At 42.5% G+C, this 20,636-nt stretch overlaps 1 protein-coding gene across 3 annotated transcripts in view; it reads left to right on the top strand.

Moving 5' to 3' along the window:
• Positions 1-20,636, top strand: part of LOC126248021 (uncharacterized) — a 405,163-nt gene that overhangs the window by 221,750 nt on the left and 162,777 nt on the right. For all 3 annotated transcript variants that reach the window (XM_049948611.1, XM_049948610.1, XM_049948612.1), the window contains one exon: positions 13,670-13,819. In XM_049948611.1, coding sequence (XP_049804568.1) covers positions 13,682-13,819 — 138 coding nt within the window. In that variant the 5' untranslated portion in view covers positions 13,670-13,681. The remainder of the gene's footprint in view (positions 1-13,669; positions 13,820-20,636) is intronic.

Here is a 20,636-nt window from a genome sequence, read left to right as displayed (position 1 = left end):
TAGATAGTGTCGGAAGTTCCATGCGGCTTTTCGCGGATGATGCTGTAATATACAGAGAAGTTGCAGCATTAGAAAATTGCAGCGAAATGCAGGAAGATCTGCAGCGGATAGGCACTTGGTGCAGGGAGTGGCAACTGACCCTTAACATAGACAAATGTAATGTATTGCGAATACACAGAAAGAAGGATCCTTTATTGTATGATTATATGATAGCGGAACAAACACTGGTAGCAGTTACTTCTGTAAAATATCTGGGAGTATGCGTGCGGAACGATTTGAAGTGGAATGATCATATAAAATTAATTGTTGGTAAGGCGGGTACCAGGTTGAGATTCATTGGGAGAGTGCTTAGAAAATGTAGTCCATCAACAAAGGAGGTGGCTTACAAAACACTCGTTCGACCTATACTTGAGTATTGCTCATCAGTGTGGGATCCGTACCAGATCGGGTTGACGGGGGAGATAGAGAAGATCCGAAGAAGAGGGGCGCGTTTCGTCACAGGGTTATTTGGTAACCGTGATAGCGTTACGGAGATGTTTAATAACTCAAGTGGCAAACTCTGCAAGAGAGGCGCTCTGCATCGCGGTGTAGCTTGCTCGCCAGAGCGCCAGAGCGTGCGTTTCTGGATGAGGTATCGAATATATTGCTTCCCACTACTTATACCTCCCGAGGAGATCACGAATGTAAAATTAGATAGATTAGAGCGCGCACGGAGGCTTTCAGACAGTCGTTCTTCCCGCGAACCATACGCGACTGGAACAGCAAAGGGAGGTAATGACAGTGGCACGTAAAGTGCCCTCCGCCACACACCGTTGGGTTGGCTTGCGGAGTATAAATGTAGATGTAGATGTAGAAATTCTACACAGTGCAAACCGGTAGAAACTTCAAAATTAGATGTAAAGAGCACATCAGAGAAAGAGAAAATAGCCCATCGATATTTTTTCAACATTTACAAACAGAAAAACACGACGTAACACCTATGAACGAAGCACTAGACATCCTCCATATTACGCAGAAGCGAACATCCATGAACACCCTCCGAGGAAACAGAGATATATTCACATGCGTACAGCAACCTGACAAATTTACTGAACTAACAAAAAGTATATAGAAAACTTTAGTCACATTGTAAATCAAGAAAACGGGTAAAGAAATAAATCTGAGACGCTAAATAACACATGTCCGTAGTAACAGCGAAACAACATGAAGAGTAACACAAACCATAGACAATAACAATAATTACGAAAAAAATAAAAATCTTGAATAAAACCAAAACTAACCAAAAATAATAATTAGAACCAAACCTATAAAATAATAAAAAACAACCGAATTTCACACATCACTTATTTATAATGGTAACAATGTAAACATGTAATATCGCTGATACACCGTCATCCAAGCTGTCAGGAAACTGGCATACATGGAAACCAAGTAAAATCTGATATACATCTCCAGTGTACTGGAGAAAGTAATGATTCTAAAAAAGACAGGACCTGATACCAGCGATGTTACATATAAGGTAAAAACTCCTAACGATGTATTATTTCTTTAGCGATCATAGTAACAAGACCATTATATTACACACATCAAAAAAAGTTTTGCAGCACCCCGTTTCCGTGAGTTTCGGAACCTGTACAGAAAATCGGAATAGAGATCAACATAAACATCATTTCCGCCCTGTTTATTGCTCATGAAAACTAAACGTTGCATGTTCTACCATCAGACAGTGAGACCTTAAGAGGTGGTGGTCCAGATTGCTGTACACACCAGTACTTCTGATACACAAGTAGCACCTCCTCTTCCAATGATGCATGCCTGTATTCGTCGTGGCATACTATCCACCAGTTCATCAAGGCAATGTTGGTCCAGATTGTCCCACTCTTCAATGGCGATTCGTCGTAGATCCCAGAGTGTTTGGTGGGTCACGACATCCATAAACATCCCTTTTCTATCCATCCCACGCATTCCGATAGGGTTCACGTCTGGCGAACATGCTGGCCACTCTAGTCGAGCGATGTCGTTATCCTGAAGCAAGTCATACACAAGATGTGCACGATGGGGGCGCGAACTGTCGTCCACGAAGACGAATGCCTCGCCAATATGCTGCTGATATGGATGCACTATCGGTCGTAGGATGGCATTCACGTATCGTACAGCTGTTACGGCGCCTTCCGTGACCACCAGCGGCGTGCGTCGGCCCCACATAATGCCACCCCAAAACAGCAGGGAACCTCCACCTTGCAACACTCGCTGGACAGAGTGACTAAGGCGTTCAGCCTGACCGGGTTGCCTCCAGGCACGTCACCGACGATAGTCTGGTTGAAGTCATATAACGACACTTATCGGTGCAGAGAACGTGATGCCGATCCGGACCGGGCTATGCGACATGTTTTTGGGCACATCTGCGCCGCGCTGCATGGTTTCGTAGTCGCAAAGATGGGCCTCGCCATGGACGTCGGAAGTGAAGTTGCGCATCATGCAGCCTATTGTGCACAGTTTGAGTCGTAACACGACGTCCTGTGGCTGCACGAAAAGCGTTATTCAACATTATGGCTTCGATGCCAGGGTTCCTCCGATCCATAATTCGTAAGTATCGGTCATCAACTGCAGTAGCTGCCCTCGGGCGATCTGAGCGAGGCATGTCATCGACAGTTCCTGTCTCTCTGTATCTCCTCCACGTCCGAACAACATTGCTTTGGTTCACTCCGAGACGCCTGGACTCTTGCTGCCTTGTTGAGAGCACTACCTGGCACAAAGTAACAATGCGGGTGCGATCGAACCGTGGTACTGACCGTCTAGGCATGGTTGAACTGCAGACAACAGGAGTCGTGTACCTCCTTCCTGGTGGAATGACTGGAACTCATCGGCTGTTGGACCCCGTCCGTCTAATAGGCGCTGCTCATACATGGTTGTTTACATCTTTGGGCGGGTTTAGTGACATCTCTCAACAAAAGGGACTGTGTCTGTGATACAATATGCACAGTCAACGTCTATCTTCAGGAGTTCTGGGAACCGGGTTGCTGCAAAACGTTTTTTGTGTGTAAGACCACCGCTTACTTGTGTATTTTCAGAGCACCAGACGATGGCAATACGCCGAAACGGGCTCATCGTGAATGATATAAAATACAAACAATTTACAAAGCAGAATATCTGGCTATTATTGTCAATAGTTCTCACAATGAGCGCAGTGCGCCCAGCGATCCGGACAGTGTGCGCACGGGTGCGGTCAGGACACAACGGGTGACGCCGCTGCTTACGTCGACGGGGCATGACAGGCTGTTCAGAGGCCAAGGAAACGTCCGAAATCGATGAATCACGACGACACTAGTGGGGAAAAAGGCTTACGAGAGTTCTGCCCCCGAGGTGGCAACTGGACCACAGCTACCTGGGGTCGAGCCACGAGGCGTTCGTTTGCTCCCTGTGCGATCTCAATAGAGAGCGCGATTTTCAAAATATCGTGTAAGGAAGGGTTGTCCAGTTTGAGGGCTGCGAACTTCTGAATCGAGATCGAAGTTTTGCGAAGCGGCTTCGTAGAAGTGAAATCGCAATGTCGACTCAACCCTTCCAAATCCGCCAGCCACTAGCGGGTCCGCAGCTCGCGGTCTAGCGGCTAGTGTTGCAACCTCTGGATCACGGTGTCCCAGGTTCGGTTCGCGGCCGGATTGGGGATTTTCTGTGCCCAGAGACTGGGTGTTTGTGTTTTCCTCATCATTTCATCGTCATTCGTGAACATGGCGATATTGGACCGTGTAGAGATTGGGACTTTGTACTGGCGCTGATAACCGCGCAGTTGAGCGCCCACAAATCAAACGTCATCAACCACTAGCGATCGACCGACCAGGTTGTTTGTGGTATTGATGAAACTCGACGTGCGATGCGACCACACGGAGCCGTTGTGAATAATAAGTGGGCAACAACGGACACATCTCTCCGAACTTGAGTGCAACCAGTTTCGATACTGGAACCAAATTTTTTAGCAAGAAAAACGCCTCTGAGAAAGCGCAAGAAAGGAAGAACGACCGTTGAAGAGTGTCATATGAAACTTGAAAAGTGTGAAAGTGCTGTTTGAGGCGCTGCAAATACGTGTCCCAGTCGTCCTTCGTATCATTAAACGGCGGAAATGAGGGCAGGCAGCCCACCGCCTCAAAAATGGTTCAAATGGCTCTGAGCACTATGGGACTTAACATCACCGGTCATCAGTCCCCTAGAACTTAGAACTACTTAAACCTAACTAACCTAAGGACATCACACAACACCCAGTCATCACGAGGCAGAGAAACCCTCCGCCTCGGAACTGACCGTAGCCGGCCGCGGTGGTCTAGCGGTTCTGGCGCTGCAGTCCGGAACCGCGGGACTGCTACGGTCGCAGGTTCGAATCCTGCCTCGGGCATGGGTGTGTGTGATGTCCTTAGGTTAGTTAGGTTTAAGTAGTTCTAAGTTCTAGGGGACTTATGACCTAAGATGTTGAGTCCCATAGTGCTCAGAGCCATTTGAACTGACCGTAGCCACGACATGTTGGGAACCCTGCATGTGTAAGCGCGCCGACAAAAGTTGAAATTGTTGTTATAACTGCTGTTGCTGTTGTTGAAATTGTTGTTGGGACTGTCGAAGCAATTGCTGCTGCAAGAGCAGCTGTTGCTGTTGCTGTTCCGTGAGTTGCATGACCTTCGCGTCCACGTAACGCCGCTAATCTTTTTACCTCGTCAATTATAGTGACCGGAATCAGAGAAAAGAAATCGAGATATAGCGGTGACCGGCCGAGTGGCCGACAGCGAGCCGCCAAAGTGTAAAGCCCTCCTCGCACTGGACAAGGCAGCTAATGTTGACGTGGACGCAGGCAGGACATCCGACTTCACGAGAACAGCGCCCTCGACACAGGTTAACGTGATTTGCGCTCTCAGCGCTCTCCAGCGGCCATTTCCGGCTTTATTTCAGTCGCAGACCACGCAGTTTCTTTACGAAAATGAAAGCCTGTGAAGTAGCTGTGTTAACTCTAATAGCGATTGTTGAAAAAGAGGGGAGAAAATCGCGAAGATTCTGGACTTGGTGATGGCTTTAACAGCAAATTGCCGGTATTTAATGTCAGTTTGCTCATGCATACTATCCATATTCTCGATATCGCACACTGAAATAACGTGCTCCATCACATAGATTTCCAGATGGAGACTCGTTTCGTAATTTCGTTCGAATGGAAGAGGAGACTTTTTCTAAGCTGTTCACTTTCATTGAAGAAGGTATTTCCTGGGAATATACAAACATGATAAACATGAACCAGTCCATAAACCTAGAGATAGGTATAAATATTTTACAGAAAATTGCACAATAGCAAACAAAAACTTCTGGTGTGCAACTTGTGTCTACTTTCTGACATAGTCTGCCAGTCGTGTTAAGATTTCTGGCCACTTGGCCTTTGCAACAAGAACTGCAGCAAATACATTATTGCCGGCCGAAGTGGCCGTGCGGTTAAAGGCGCTGCAGTCTGGAACCGCAAGACCGCTACGGTCGCAGGTTCGAATCCTGCCTCGGGCATGGATGTTTGTGATGTCCTTAGGTTAGTTAGGTTTAACTAGTTCTAAGTTCTAGGGGACTAATGACCTCAGAATTTGAGTCCCATAGTGCTCAGAACCATTTGAACCATTTTTTGAAATACATTATTTATAATAGATAACATCGACTTTTGCGATAACACATCTATTAAATGAATGAGAAAGACCCAGAATCTTTTAGAAAATGAAAGGTGAAAAACATTTGATAGAGCTGGACACGAATTTTCTATTTTAAACTTCACTGCTTTCGACGCTATCAACTACGCTACAGCTTCGAGATAGCACTAGGGCCTCCATTTATTGCATACCCTGTCAAAAGACTGTATCCATAAAGGTCATTATTTGAAATTTAATATGTAAATTGTATAAAAAAGCGCGCTTCTGATAGATGTACATTGTGCCGTACCAATGCAACGGTATACTTTCGTAGCACCGAAGTTATGACACTAACAGCCTCAACTGTAGGAAGCCTTTGCCTACCGATGTGTAGTTTCCTGTCATTTTATTATAACAAATCGTAGCTTAAACGGCGCGTTTTCGAGAGATCCTCAATTTGCTGATACTTTGAAACAGCTTACATTCATACCACGTTCTATATGAAAAAGAAAACGAACCAAATACTATGTTTAAGGCCGTACAATGTGACGGTTCCTATGTTCCACTTGTTACGTAAAATGATGTCCCGTCTCATTGACCACGTTCCTCTCCGCAAGGCAAAAATCTGAGATGCCAGTTCTTTTATTTCCCGCTCCGCATTGTAGTGGAACGTGGAATTCCACCGAGGCCCCCGAGAAAGACGGGCTGTGGCGCGTACGTCACAGCACATGACACTGTAGGTCTTACGAGTGCCAGCGCCGTCTCCGGCGAAGTACGAGTAACTACCGGATGGTTATGATTAAACATTCCCTATTGAACACGTTATAACACGGAACCTAGTAATCTTACGAGTACCAAACTTGGTAGCATCAGTGTCCAGAGTATGAGGTGCATGATTTCCATGCGCCACAGCGCCACAGTCCAGTTCCAACTGTGGCCACCAGGTGTGATCACTCATCGCGATTCATATCCTTACGCACCTGACCAGTCGCAGTGCACTTATTGACGTGTCAACATGAGCTTGGACAAAAGGAGCAGGGAATTATTGGTGAAGATTTATTATCAAAACGACAGTAATGCTGCAGCTGTATTTCGGGGATATCGCCGGCTTCAAGGATTACGTAACAGTCCGCTTTATGCACTTGCTGTGCGAAACATGATGAAGAAGTTTGAATCAACTGGAGAATAGGGCGTCGCTCCGGGAAGAGGCCGGCGACCCGTTGCAGCACAGGTGGTAGATGAAATCGCTGTTTCTATGGCAGACAACACTGCGCGCAATTCCCGACCGTCAGGCAGTGCGCGTTCTGTGTCTCGACAGCTGAACATCCTGTGACCCACTGTACGGAAGGCTCTTCGAACCGTTCTCAAATGGTATCCGTACAAGATCCATATCGTAAAGCAGCTTGCACCACAGGACGCACAACGACGTGTTGACTTCGCTCTCCACTTTTTAGCAAGGACTGAAGTTGATGAGAGCTGTCCCTGGACGATCGTATGGACAGACGAAGCTCATTTTTCTGACGGGTGAGGTGAACACACAGAATTGCCGAATGTGGAGATCTTCACCTCCAGTCACTGTGCATGAAGTTCCTCTGTATAGTGAACGTGTCACTGTGTGGTATGGTTTCACATTCATCATTGGCGCATTCTTTTTTGAACAGGTTGGCGCTCGAGGACCAAAGACGTGCAGTGTGACTGGCCAGTGTTACTGCGATATGCTCCACCAGCATGTTATAACCGCCCTACAGGAGAGAGACGCATTGAACTCAACAGCTTTCGTGCAAGATGGGGCCCACCCCTCGTGAAGTTCACCTGCTTCTCCGAAACACATTTGGAAACGATCGAATTATCAGCCGATCGTTTCCAAATGCTTGGCGGGCACGATCACCTGATCTTACTCCCTGTGATTTCTGATTGTGGGGCTACCTGAAGGATAGGGTCTACCAGGGCAACATTCACACATGTGCTGATCTGAAGCGCAGTACATCAAGAGAGGTAGTCAGCATGTCTACGAACATGCTTCGTTCTGCTGTGCGGAATGCAACCCTCCTCTTTCAGACTCTTCTGGACACTTATGGGCGCCATACTGAGCCTCTTTTGTAGCAGTAATGGTACCGGGTATGTAATGGTATGATGTACCTTAGCACCACATTAAAAGTGTTTCAGTTGAATTAATTCTGCATTATTTCTCTTCCCCTTGTCCTTGAAATTAATGTTATCAAGTTTAGCACTCGTACGGTAATCAGTTTACGTGTTAGAACGTGCTAAATAGGGAAAGTTTAATTATAACCACCCGGTATTTTAGACGAGTTTAATAATTCATGGCTGAGCATTTAACCACGTGCAAGCTCTCCATAGCACACGACGAAGGTAAGACATTTAGTGGGTACCTTTTCAATTACGTATTGATTTCTCGTGGGCCCTGCACGGAGCCGAGCGTTCTCGAAGTGTGGCGCACAAGCCGACTAGTCTGACGTCACAAGTTCGTTGCAGGGCCTCTTTCTCGTGGGCCTCGAATTCCACGCTGTGACGTCATCAGCTCCTCGTTCATGTACGTTTCCACGTCCTGTCATAGAACGACTTAATAGATGGACAACACGAGAGAGAGAGAGACAGAAGAGAGAGAGAGAGAGAGAACGGAGACGACATGACAGAATAACAAATACAGCGAGCAAACCAAAATCGAAAACTAAGATGTAGCAAATTCAGAGCCAAGACAGCGATTTGTAGCGGATTTTTAATTTAGTGTACAGTCGGTTTTTAAAGGGAAGCCACGGGCGCCGACAGGCCGGCACTGTGGGCGTGGCCAGGCGGCGGCAGCAGCGCCCGCAGACCCAGCTGCGTTGCCCGGGGACCGTCATCGATTTCCATGCTGTGCACAGAGCCTTCAAACACATCGGGCCGGGGTACCAGAGCTATCACGCAGAATATTCCACAAGGTCATCTGACTTATCTACGCAGTCAGGCAACTGACTAGCGCTGATACCAGGGTCACCGTCAAACAGTTTTTACCTCCACCTTCAAATGGGTGTACTCCCCTTGGAGCGCATTTCCGCACATACGTCCACATGACCTTTTTTGTTCCTCATCTTCTCAGCGATCGTTCCCTACAATTTTTCCAATTTAACAAAATCATTCTTTACACATTTTTCTGTGGCCAGCCTTTTGCATGCCCCATGGTGCTGTGTGTGTGTGGGGGGGGGGGGGGGGGGAGGTGGAGGGTGAAGAGAAGGGAAGGAGGGAGAGGAGGGAAGGAGAAGAAAAGAGAGAGGGGAGGGGAAGGGAGGGGAGAGTGGAGAGGAGGGAGGAAGGGGAGGGGAGTACAGATTTCTCTATAGGGGTCAGATTGACCGTATGGAGTCGGTTACGTACTTTCTGGTCTGGGCTGACAACCGTACCAGTTGATTCCAAACTGGCAGTGCGCCGATCCCTTTCTGCTGTAAAGTGAAATTGCCTTCAAGGTCTAAGCTTGAAAATATTCAAGGAAACTTCCTGGCAGATTAAAACTGCGCGCCGGACAAAGACTCGAAACTGGGGCCTTTGCCTTTTGCGGGCAAGTGCTCTACCATCTGAGCTACCCAAGCAAGCTTCACGACCCGTCCTCACAGCTTTACTTCCGCAGTACCTCGTCTCGTACCTTTCAAAATTCTCTCTCTCTCTTTCTCTCACGGGCGCACGCGACAGTCTGGTTTCTGTTCGCAACACTTTGGAAAGACGAACAACACTGAACATTCACTTGAACACTGCATTAAAAAATTGGCACAAATATGATATACCACAGCCGAGGGCAGATGGGGGAACCTGGACAGATGACTGGAAAAGAAAGGGGGGGGGGGGGGGGAAGGAGAGGAAAAAACGAAGTGGGGTGGGGGATGGGGGGAACTGCTACTTAAATTATCGACCACTATTAAATATAACAATGTACCTACACTGACGAGCCAAAACATAACGACTGCTGTTCACCGCAAGATTGATTACCTCCTGGTGGCGATGTGAAAACGTGAGGCGGGAAGAAAAATACAGGGTGACCAAAAAGTCAATCACCATTTCAAAATGTACTAATTCACAAATAATGGGGTTTTATTGAAACCAAAAACACGAGTTCAAAACCCGGCCAACAGATGGTACCACACGAGAATCGTGACGGGTGCGAGGTACGTCGATATGTTACAGAATCGCATCATCCCTATCTCGGATGATAAATGGCCGCTTGGTATGACTTTTACGCAGGATGGCGCTCCGCCTCGTGTTGCTACTCGTGTGAAAGCTCTCTTGCGCACATCGTCTGGTGAGGACCGCGTGCCGAGCCACCATTTCCGTCATGCTCGGTCTCTCTGGTCCCCAGACCTCAGTCTATGTCGTTATTGGTTGTGGGGTTGCCCGAAGTTGCAAGTCTACCGCGACTGTCCCACCTCGTTAGGGATGCTAAAAGACAACGTCCGACGGCAATTTCTCACCATACCTAGTGACGCGCCATACAGTGCTATTCATAACATTGTCCATCCACTACAGGCACTGCTGATGAGTGCCAGCCTACATGTTGAGCATCTGTTATAAAGAACGTCTCCTTTGCTAAAAATCAATCGATAAGCTAGTTATTGCTTGTGTATCACCTGAAACGCCATCGATTGGTCATTTTGTGCACCTTTTTGTTTCAACAAAACCCCATGTCATTTCAAGCACGTGTGTCAATTTTTGCCTCTCCACCTACATTATTCCGTGAATTACTGAATTTTCAAATTTTAACGGACTTTCGGGTCACCTTTTATATAAGAAGAGCAGAGACAGATGGAGAGTTATTCTAGCCGTGATACGGACCACAAATGGAAAAATCAACTTACATAGTCGATTTTGACTGAGGGCAGATTATAGCACTGCGCCTGGGAACGAACATGTCGGAAAGGACGAAGTTGGTCAGCTGTTCGCATGTTGCTCTCTTGAGCATCTATAGAAAGTGGTTGAACGGCGATGAAACCACGAGTAGGTGTCAAGGTGTTGAATGGCAACGTGGAAGTCGGAGGACTGCCCGGTCTGTGCAGCAGGATATGCGACTGTCTGTCGCGCGTCTCACGACAGAGTACAGTGCTGGTGCAAGTGTTTCGGAGCAGTCCGTTCACGGCGCATTGTTGAACGTGGGACTCCGCAGCGAAAGACCTCTACATGTTATCACTTTTCGAGGAAAGCAGCCTATAGTTGAAGGACTTAGTTTCCTTTTATTTGCCTATTTAATTTAATCTTTTAATTCTATGTATTTTGAAACTGAGAGAGTCAAAATGTTTCAATCTTTGTTCGATTTTTGTGTTCATTATATATATAGCAACTCATTCCATGCAACGAGTGGCGCAACCCAATGTCGTGGTGTAAACTAGGCTTTACAGACAGATACCAACTCATTTTTATGTACAGGTATGATCAGCTGCACCTACCTTTTACTTTTAGGTATGTTGAGAGAGAAATACAAAACCTAGCTTGTGAATACGTGATAGATTATCTACAGGAAATAATAGTAGAACTAAAAATATCAACAGACGCACTCAATACATCAGACGCTTGATAAATGGTCTGCATAAAAAAGCACTGAGGGAGGCATGGTATCAAATCGCAACATGATGGCAGCGCACTTGCCCCGCTCAAGCGCAAGACAGAGATGAATCAAGGTCATGTTTGTTCCCGTTTCGTACTAACTAGCGGCTGTTTTAGTTTTGAGATGTGTAGACGCAATGCGTTAACTTTCATCAAAGACTTATTGAGAAACTGTTCTGTATGGTTTTGAAAACAATTTGGTGTTTTAATTTTTCCTCTTTTTCATTTTTTCACCTCATTTGCCCAATCTTTTCACTGATTAATTTGAAATTAATTTTTTCCTCCATTTGCCGCCACTAAAATTTTGCCGCCCTAGGCAGCCGCATAGCCTTGCCTAATGGTAGAAACGGCCGTGGAGGGAAAACAACTATCGCGTCCAAAGCGACACTGTTCTACCAGACATTGGTCAACACTCGATTTTAGACACATTACATTATCTTTGCCACCTGCAAATTTTCGATAAATCACCAAAGTATCGACACAGCAGATAACTGCACATGGAAATTCATATGCATCAAACGAAAGGTAACAAAGCGTTGAATAGAGTATTACAATTAGTTTGTACCTTGGACATTAAATTCGGAATTTACTCAATTTTGTCTTATTGGCGTGATTTCATTCGCGAGTAAGGGAAATCCAGTAATGTTTAAGAACTGAATTTAATGCCATTTTTCCCACTCAGTGCCTCTAAGGAGACCACACCCTGCCTATCTAACCCACGTTAATTTAGGCAAGTATTTGACCCATTTCTGAAAAAAGCTATTTGATGCAGGACCTTAATATTTTTACTGTATGTTACATGATACTAACAGTCAACTGTACTAAAATCTACTTTATCCATTTTATAGTTTTTGAGAAATACTTTTTTTAAATTTATTAGTAAACAATATTAAGTTTTTTTCTGCAGAAAATATTTTTTGTGAACTTCATAATGGGGGAATATTAATGAATGTAGTACCAGAGGTGGCTTTTTATGTTATGCAGAGTCCCTGAATATTTCATACATTTGTCTATGATAGTTTCTGATATAATGGGGCATATGTACTGAAAATTTTAGTTTGCGGGAAATCGACTTAAAAAAAAAAAACTTTTGAAATTTGTTACTTACAGTTAATTAAAACTGTCCTGCCGCATATGATGGCCCTTCTTTGGCCTCTAGCAGGTCTTCCAGCTTCTTTTTCACCTTCCTGGATGTTTGTCTTGCTTTCTTGGCCATATTAGAGACAGACCTGTGTGCATCAGCTACCCTCATTTTATCGCAATGTTGCAGCCCAGTGATCATATTATTACCAGCATTAATTCCCAGCTTTTTCAGTACCCAACACTTTCCAATATTGCCACAATTGAATGTAATAACAGAGTCATGAGCTCCTAGTTTCATTGTATGCATGCCTACAAATACAGTTTTAGGAAGGCGGTTTCAAATTATGCTGTTGAAACATTCATTTGGGTTCTGTGTCTGCCCATGCAGACATTTCCTTAGAAGGTTAGGATGAGCCAAGTCTCTGAAAATGGGTTTAATTGCTGTAATAACAGCAGCAAGAAGAGAATGCTGGTGAGAATAAGATTCTCAAGTTGCCTGAGCCCTATTGTATTTGCACCACGAATTTTCTCCTGATGGACACAATCCATGACATGGCTTATCATCAGTAGAGTACCTATGAAAGAGTATAGCCCAAACATCTCTCTTCATTGCCCCCAGATTTTCTTTGTTTCTCCCAATTGCCTGCCCATAGTATACCTGCAAGTTTTCTATGACAACTACTCGCAATCACACTTGAACAAAACTAACCGTGTGTTTGAAAGCGTGTTGTTTAAAAACAGCAGAAACAAAAGAATACCGACCGTTGCATTCCAAGGATAGCCAAAACACTCAGGAGCAAAAAAAAAATCCCTAACATGCAATGTTGTCGATATAAAGATCTAAAACATATGCAGAAAAGTGGACGTCACACATAAACACACGTGGTAGGAAAATGCTCTTTAAATGCCTGAAAAAAAAATTTTTTTCAGCAAAATCCTTTTCAGAGTACTTAAATAAAACCTTCATCTATCGAAATATGATGAAAACCGAAAGTCTATTTTTTTCGACCTGAACCACAGTGTGGTCCCCTTAATGATGTCTCCTACATTAGTGTAGTATGGATGAACACAATATTTACGATTATCCCAGTCAAACCTTTGAAAAATGCTCACCACTTATACTGAACATCTTTCAAAGTGGAGGCGATAAGTCTTCCTACAATTTGAGATATATCAAAGAGTGAATAATTATTATTATTATAACATTTAGTCTAGGAAAATTTTAATTGTGTAGCTTTATTTTGTTGTTTTTCTTAGGGGATTTCACATTTATGATCAGACATATTATATTTAATTTTTTAATGATTCTTGTGTGTGACTGTTGTATATATTACTATTTTTATGTACTTGTTTATTTACAGAACTATATCAACATGTCCCAGTACACCCCTTCCTCATACTCTATCAACATGGATGGTTATGACAAGCAGGGCTGCCTGCATGAAATATTTATTAAACAAGCCAGATTAACTCCTCATAACATAGCTGTAGTAACTCATGATGGGCAACAGGTAAGCTGTCTCCTAAGTAGCACAATATTATCTCATATAAAGGAATATTTTATGTCAGTCATATTTTCAGATTTTAGCCAAACAGTTTCTCTGCAAAATACAAATGGTCTCTCTCCATGACATAAGGTAACACACTTACTAAGATGTACTACATTTCCTTTGCAGAATGATTTCTTAATTCAGTTCATGCACCACACAGAAGATAATAATAGTACTTTTGAAGATCATTCAGTGTATCATGTTGCCTCACTTGTACACATAATAATAAAATGATCATGTGTACTTGCCCAGTTATTTCATTCCAATTGTTTACTACAGACCATCTGTAGTACATTAAATTTCCTAAAATCTCAATGCAAATTTTGCACAACAGTACATCAAAGGACCAGTTTTCTGTCATTAATCCTGTTGTTAATTGCTCAAGAACAATTTATTTGTCCATGAGTCCAAATTTAAAAGTTTATATCTGCTCATATTTTGAATAACATGGCATGGTACAGCTGGGTTTCAAATAGTGGTTATACTGGTTTATCAGATTGAAAGAGAAATTGAGTGGCCATAAACTGTAACTTAGCTATAGCCTGTATGGATAGCAACTTGCAAAACTAAAGATTTTATGCCAGTAAAAATACTGCTCATACAGGCTGTAGCTTGTCTATCCTTTATATGTGGTTACGTGAAATTTCTCTCCTATCATTGCACCACCTCTTGGATAACTGATGTTCATTGTTCCAGTACTATACCTAGTTTAAATGATTCTTCTTCTACACAACATTGCTACTTAACATAGTGATAATGATTCATTTGCACATTGGGATTTGACAAGTCTACCTGTACTAATAAACTCATCCACTAGGCAGTTTGTGTTGGTGATTACATCTTCTATAAACTTTTACAATCACCTGTGTGCATTGCTCTTTTCAGTGGGGTCATACCCATACATGTTCTGTAACTATCAAAGGGTCTTGAATAGCCCACACCCTTTCTTCAATAATAACCCAAAGATATCTTGTTGCTTTGACATGCAATCCACTATACAACCAAAAGAAAAGAAAATAGACTCTTAAATGATTGTACAAAGGAAGAATCACTTGAACTACGTGAAAAGTTGGAATTATTTACATTATTAATAAGGAAGTTAGAGCTGTTTTTGTTCAGTTTGAACATGATAGAGCTGAATGCAGTTACTTTCACTTGATTGTCCATCTGTGTACAGTGTGGTACAGTAGTCAGTGTGTGCGTTTTTGCTTTTGTCAAAAAGTTTTGTTTTCAGCAACACCTAAAAGATGCTGTGACAAAGTTTGTTTTCACAATTTCATTCTCTGTAGTTTGAAATTTCAATAGTGTTGCTAAATTCTCCAAGTACTGCCACAGACTTTTAGTGTGATCTCTTTTTATAGCTGTCTCCCTGCAGTCTTTGCTAGCTGTGACATTGTTTGGGTTAATACTTTCTTTCTTGTTACTGTAAATATGGATAGATAATGTGCTCACTGTGTGGAGATGCTGGGGATGTTGGCACGTGTCCATAAAAAGCTAGAACCTGTGTAGTCCACAGTAGACAGGTTTCAGATTGTTGCTCTAGGTTGCGACAGCCTTGGGACACCACTTAGTATGGCTGTGGTACCCACAAATACCTAATGTGGCTGTGCCTTCCGATGCACATAACATAGCCCGAGACAACATTTTAGTATCTGCAAGCTGCATTGTCAAAACCTGCATATCTTGTAGGCCACATATGGTTTCAACTTACTATTTCAAAGCTTTTGAATAAGGTATTAGTTAAAATTCAGCACCCTTTTGTTTTGGCAGTAACTTTGTCCATCCACAAACCATAGACCTATCTGCAGTGGAGTTTCTTACATGGCTCAGTATACAAATAGCTGTACCATAGGTGCAACCAGATCAGAGCGATATCTATGGAGAGTCTAGATTTACATAGGATTCCTGAAGCCTATTCAGTAGTTGATGGCAACAGGCTTGATAAAGCCTTGTAACATTAGCCATCATGTTATTATCTTCATACAGTAGACATCTGAAAGCAAGGTGAAACTACAGCTGTTATATTTCCTAAGGACATGTAGTTCTCCTGCATGGTTTAATAATGATCACATCCTTTTGGGCAAAATAGTCTGGAGGTAAAAAGTCCCAGTAGTTCAGCGTAGACTACTTAGCTGTAGGTTGTCATTAAAAAAAGAAATTGTCGTTCTTTGGGTCAGTGTGTGGAAACTTGAGTTCTTAATCGTGCAGGTAAGCTAGACAGACAGAAAAGAGAAGTGGACAGGCTGAAATTGGATATAGTGGGAATTAGTGAAGTGTGGTGGCAGGAAGAGCAGGACATCTGCTCAGGCAAGTACAGAGTTATCAACACAAAATTTATTATGAGTAACATAGGAGTAGGTCCAATAGTGAATGAGAAAATAGGGATATGGGTGAACTGTTATTAATAACAAATAATACAAAAATTGAGAAATCACCAGGGCCTGGAACTGTACTTATAGAATTAGTGAGGTGCAACCCAACCATTCTGTATGACTATCTAAGAAGTTGTTTAATAAATGTATGTGGGATGGGTAGGAAATTCGAGCAGAGTGTAACCTAACATATTTAAGCCCCATACATAGAAAAGGAAGTAAGAAGGTATGTAGTAGTTATTGTGGCATAAGTGTCACAAGTACAATTATCAGGCTGTAAGGGAGGAATTTAAAATTAAGAATGGAAAAGTGTGTAAATGAAGCATAAGAACAAAGTGGCTTCAGAAGAGACATGTCATGTGCAGATAACATCTTTATCCTAAGATAGATCATGGAAAAGAGATTGGCAAGGAATCTAAGCAGTCATTTGGTTTTCATAGATCTTGAGAAAGAATATGACACAGTGGCACTAAAGCTATTGTTTGAGGTGCTATGTTCAGGGGAACTGCCAAAACTTTATGTAAGAAGCATCATAAACCTCTACACAAGTTGGCAGAATGTGTCATTAAAGTAGGGAAAGAAATTTCTAGACAGCCCTTCAGAATAACTAAAAGACTGAAGCAAGGATGCTGTCTGTCTTCCACACTCTTGATGTACATGCACTGAATCTGTTGTATAGAAAGCGCATGGGCATGGGGATTGAAGTAGGGAACCAGTATATGTACATACTTTTCTATGCTGATGATCAGATCATTGCAGCAAATAATGAAGAGGGTATGGTATCAATTACATGTTCAGGAAGTTGTTGGAAGAGTATAAAAAGTGGGGTTTGAAAATTAATTTTGAGAAGATAGATGTTGCAAAAAAGAGGGAAATAAACTGGAGATTGTCAGACATCTTACTGAAGTGTTAAAGAGTTTAAGTATCTGTGTAGTATCCTATCACATGATGGAAGATGTGACAGAGATATCTAACAGTGAATCAGGCAGGGTAGGGTGACTATCCAAAAATTAAACCTTGTGCTTCAGTTCTCAAAAATGAGTTTAAAAGTTAAAATTCATTTATACAAATCCATTGTGGAACCAGTAACAGCCTATGGGAATTCCCAAAAAGAAATGAAAAAAGACTTAGTGTTAGAAATGGACCACTTGAAATGAAACTGTAAAATTTCCGGACTTGACCACATAAGAAATGAGGAAATAAGAGAAAGGACACAGGCTATTGACAGTATTATGGATAAAATAGAAGAAAGACAGCTAGGATGGTTTGGGCATGTCAAAACAATGGTTGAAGATGAATGGCCCAAGACAGTAATTTCATGGCAATCTCCTGGAAGGAGAAGAAGAGGAAGACCATAGAAAGTGTGGCTAAGTGGTATCCAAGAAGTGATGGAGAGAAGAGGAATGGAAGAGCATCAAGATGAATGGTGAGATCGAGGTATTTGGTAACAGAGATGTGAAATGTGGCAACAGTTCAAGGACCCCCACAACAAGCAAGGAAGGAAGAAATGGCAGAAGGATTTAAGAGATGAGACCTAGATAAACTGAAAAATTCAGTGGTTGTTCAGAGTTTCTTAGGGTGTATTATCTAGTGACTGATTGAAACTGAAGGAATAAATAAAGTATAAAATGAATGAGTAGCTTTCAGAAATGAAATAGTGAAGATGGCTGAGCACCAAATAGACAAAAAGACAACACGCAATAGAAATCCTTGTATAATGCATGAGATATTCAATTTAATTAACAAAAGTTGAAAAAATAAAAAAACAGCAAATGAATCAGGTGAAATGGAATAGAGACATCTTAAAATGAGATGACAATAAGCGTAAAATGGCAAACCAGGAAAGTCTAGAGGGGGAATCAAAAGCCGAGGAAGCAAGCGTAACCATGGAAAAAGTAGATACTGCCTGTAGGAAATAAACGAACCTTTGGGGATAAAAGAAACAACTGCATGAATAGCAAGAAGCTATATGGTAAGCCAGTACTAAGCAAAGAAGTGAAGGCTGAAAAGTGGAAGAAATATATCGAATTGCTACAGATAGGAAACAAACTTTAAGGCAATATTGTGGAAAAGTAAGATGGATTAGATGAAGGTAAGATGGGAGACATGATACGATGAGAAGAATTTAGCAGAACACTGAAGGACCTAAATTGCAACTAGGTGCCTGGAGTAGATGACATTCCCTCAGAATTTTTGAGATCCTTGGGAGAACAATGATGGCAAAACTATTCATCTGGCATTCAAACATACAGTATATGGCATAAGGGAAACATCCTCAGCCTTCAAGAATAATGTTATTATCTTAGTTCCAAAGAAGACAGGTACTGACAAGTGTGGCTATTACTGAGCCATCAGTTTAATAAATCATAGTTGCAAAATACTGGCATGAAGTATTTACAGAAGAATAGAAACTGACTACCACAGGGAAGATCAATTTGGATTTTGGAGAAATGTATGAAAATGCTAGTATACTGCCTGCTTGATTTATCTCTGTAGGTAGATGAAGAGAGACAATTTTCCATTTGTAGTACTTTTAGATTTAGAGAGAATTTCTAACAATATTGACTGGAAAACACACGTCAATAAAACAAGGGTTATCTACAATTTTTACAGATACCACACTGCAGGTATGAGAATCAAAAGACATGAAAGGGAAGCAGTAATAGCCTGTCCCTTTTGATATTGTACATTGAACAAGCAGTAAAGGAAACCAAAGAGAAATTTTAGAAGTGGATTAAAGTTCAGGGAAAAGAAATAAAAACTTTGAGGTTTTTGATGAAAAAATACGGTCTTGAAAAAAGGTTCTAAAATGGATGTCAATATATATAAAACAAGACTAACAGATTATAATCTAACTAAATCTGGTGGTGGTGAGAGAATTAGATTAAAAAATGAGACAGTAAACATAGCAGATGTTTTTGCTATTTGTGTAGCAAAATAGACAGAAAAGATATCCAATAAATGCAGACTGACAATAGCAAGAATATTGTTTCTGAAAAAGAGAAATATTTTAACTTCTAATATACATTTAAGTATTAGGACATCATTTCTAGAAGTATTAGTCTGAAATGGAGCCTTCTACAAATGTGAAATGCAGTCGATAAACACTACAGTTAAAAAGAGTGTAGAAGCTTCTGAAATTAGATGCTACAAAAGGATGCTGAAAATTATAAGAGTACATTGGATAACTACTGAAGAGGTACTAAATTGAGTTGACTATAGACACTGAAGTGAAGTTCCAAAGAAACTGGTATAGGCATGCATATTCAAATACAGAGATTTGTAAACTGGCAGAATATGGTGCTGCAGTCGGCAACACCTATATAAGACAAGTGTCTGGCGCAGTTGTTGGATCAGTTATTGCTGCTGCAATGGCAAGTTATCAAGATTTAAGTGAGTTTGATTGTGGTGTTATAGTCAGCACATGAGAGATGGGACACAGCATCTCCGATGTAGCGATGAAGTGGGTATTTTCCCATTTCACGAGTGTACCGTGAATATCAGGAATCTGGTGAAGCGTGAAATCTCCGACAACAATGTGGCTGGAAAAAGATGCTGCAAGAACGGGACCAATGACGACTGAAGAGAATCATTCAACATGACAGAAGTGCAACCCTTCTGCAAACTGCTGCAGATTTCAATGCTGGGCCGCAACATGTGTCAGCGTGTGAACCATTCAACGAAACATCATTGGTACGGGCTTTCAGAGATGAACGTCCACTCGTGTACCCTCGATGACTGCACGACACAAAGCTTTATGTTGCAGTTTTCAAAGACAGGTAGAGTGGCCACCGGAGTGGCCATGTTGTTCATGTTTAGTTTGTTACCAGGAGGTGTCAACTGTGACAGATTTTGAATGATCACCATGAATGATGTGGAGATGCTGCATACTCAAGTAAGACAGTGTTGTCAGCACCTGACAGAGTTTGAAAGGAGTCCTCATTATGTGTCTCCATTTGGCCAGATGGTCAAATTACACAGTATCTAGGATTGTGGAGCATCTGGATGTGACAGTGGTCCAATGCTGGACTGCACAGAAGTGTGAGAGCAGCCGTACTTATCTTCAAAGTGCTGTTTGACCACAACTGACTACCACAATGGAGGATCATGTTGTGCACCAAACATGCTGTAATATCTTCAAACCTGTACCTGTCATCCAAGAGCAAGTAATTGAGTCCCTGCAACATTCTGTGTCATCCTGCAACCATTGGTCTGAGACGAGCAGCAGCCTGAGTAGGGAATTACCATCCCGTGTGAGACCTGCTGTTAACACTACAACACAACTTGCTGTGTTTGGAGTGGTGCTGTGACTGGGAAGTACGGACTGCTGACGAATGGTGTCACATTGTATTCAGTGACGAATTGCAGTTCTGCCCTATCCTAGGTGACAGTCATCGACGAGTGTG

This window comes from Schistocerca nitens, chromosome 3 (genome assembly GCF_023898315.1).
Source record: "Schistocerca nitens isolate TAMUIC-IGC-003100 chromosome 3, iqSchNite1.1, whole genome shotgun sequence".
NCBI classification, from domain to species: domain Eukaryota; kingdom Metazoa; phylum Arthropoda; class Insecta; order Orthoptera; family Acrididae; genus Schistocerca; species Schistocerca nitens.
This window is presented reverse-complemented; position numbering and strand designations above follow the sequence as displayed.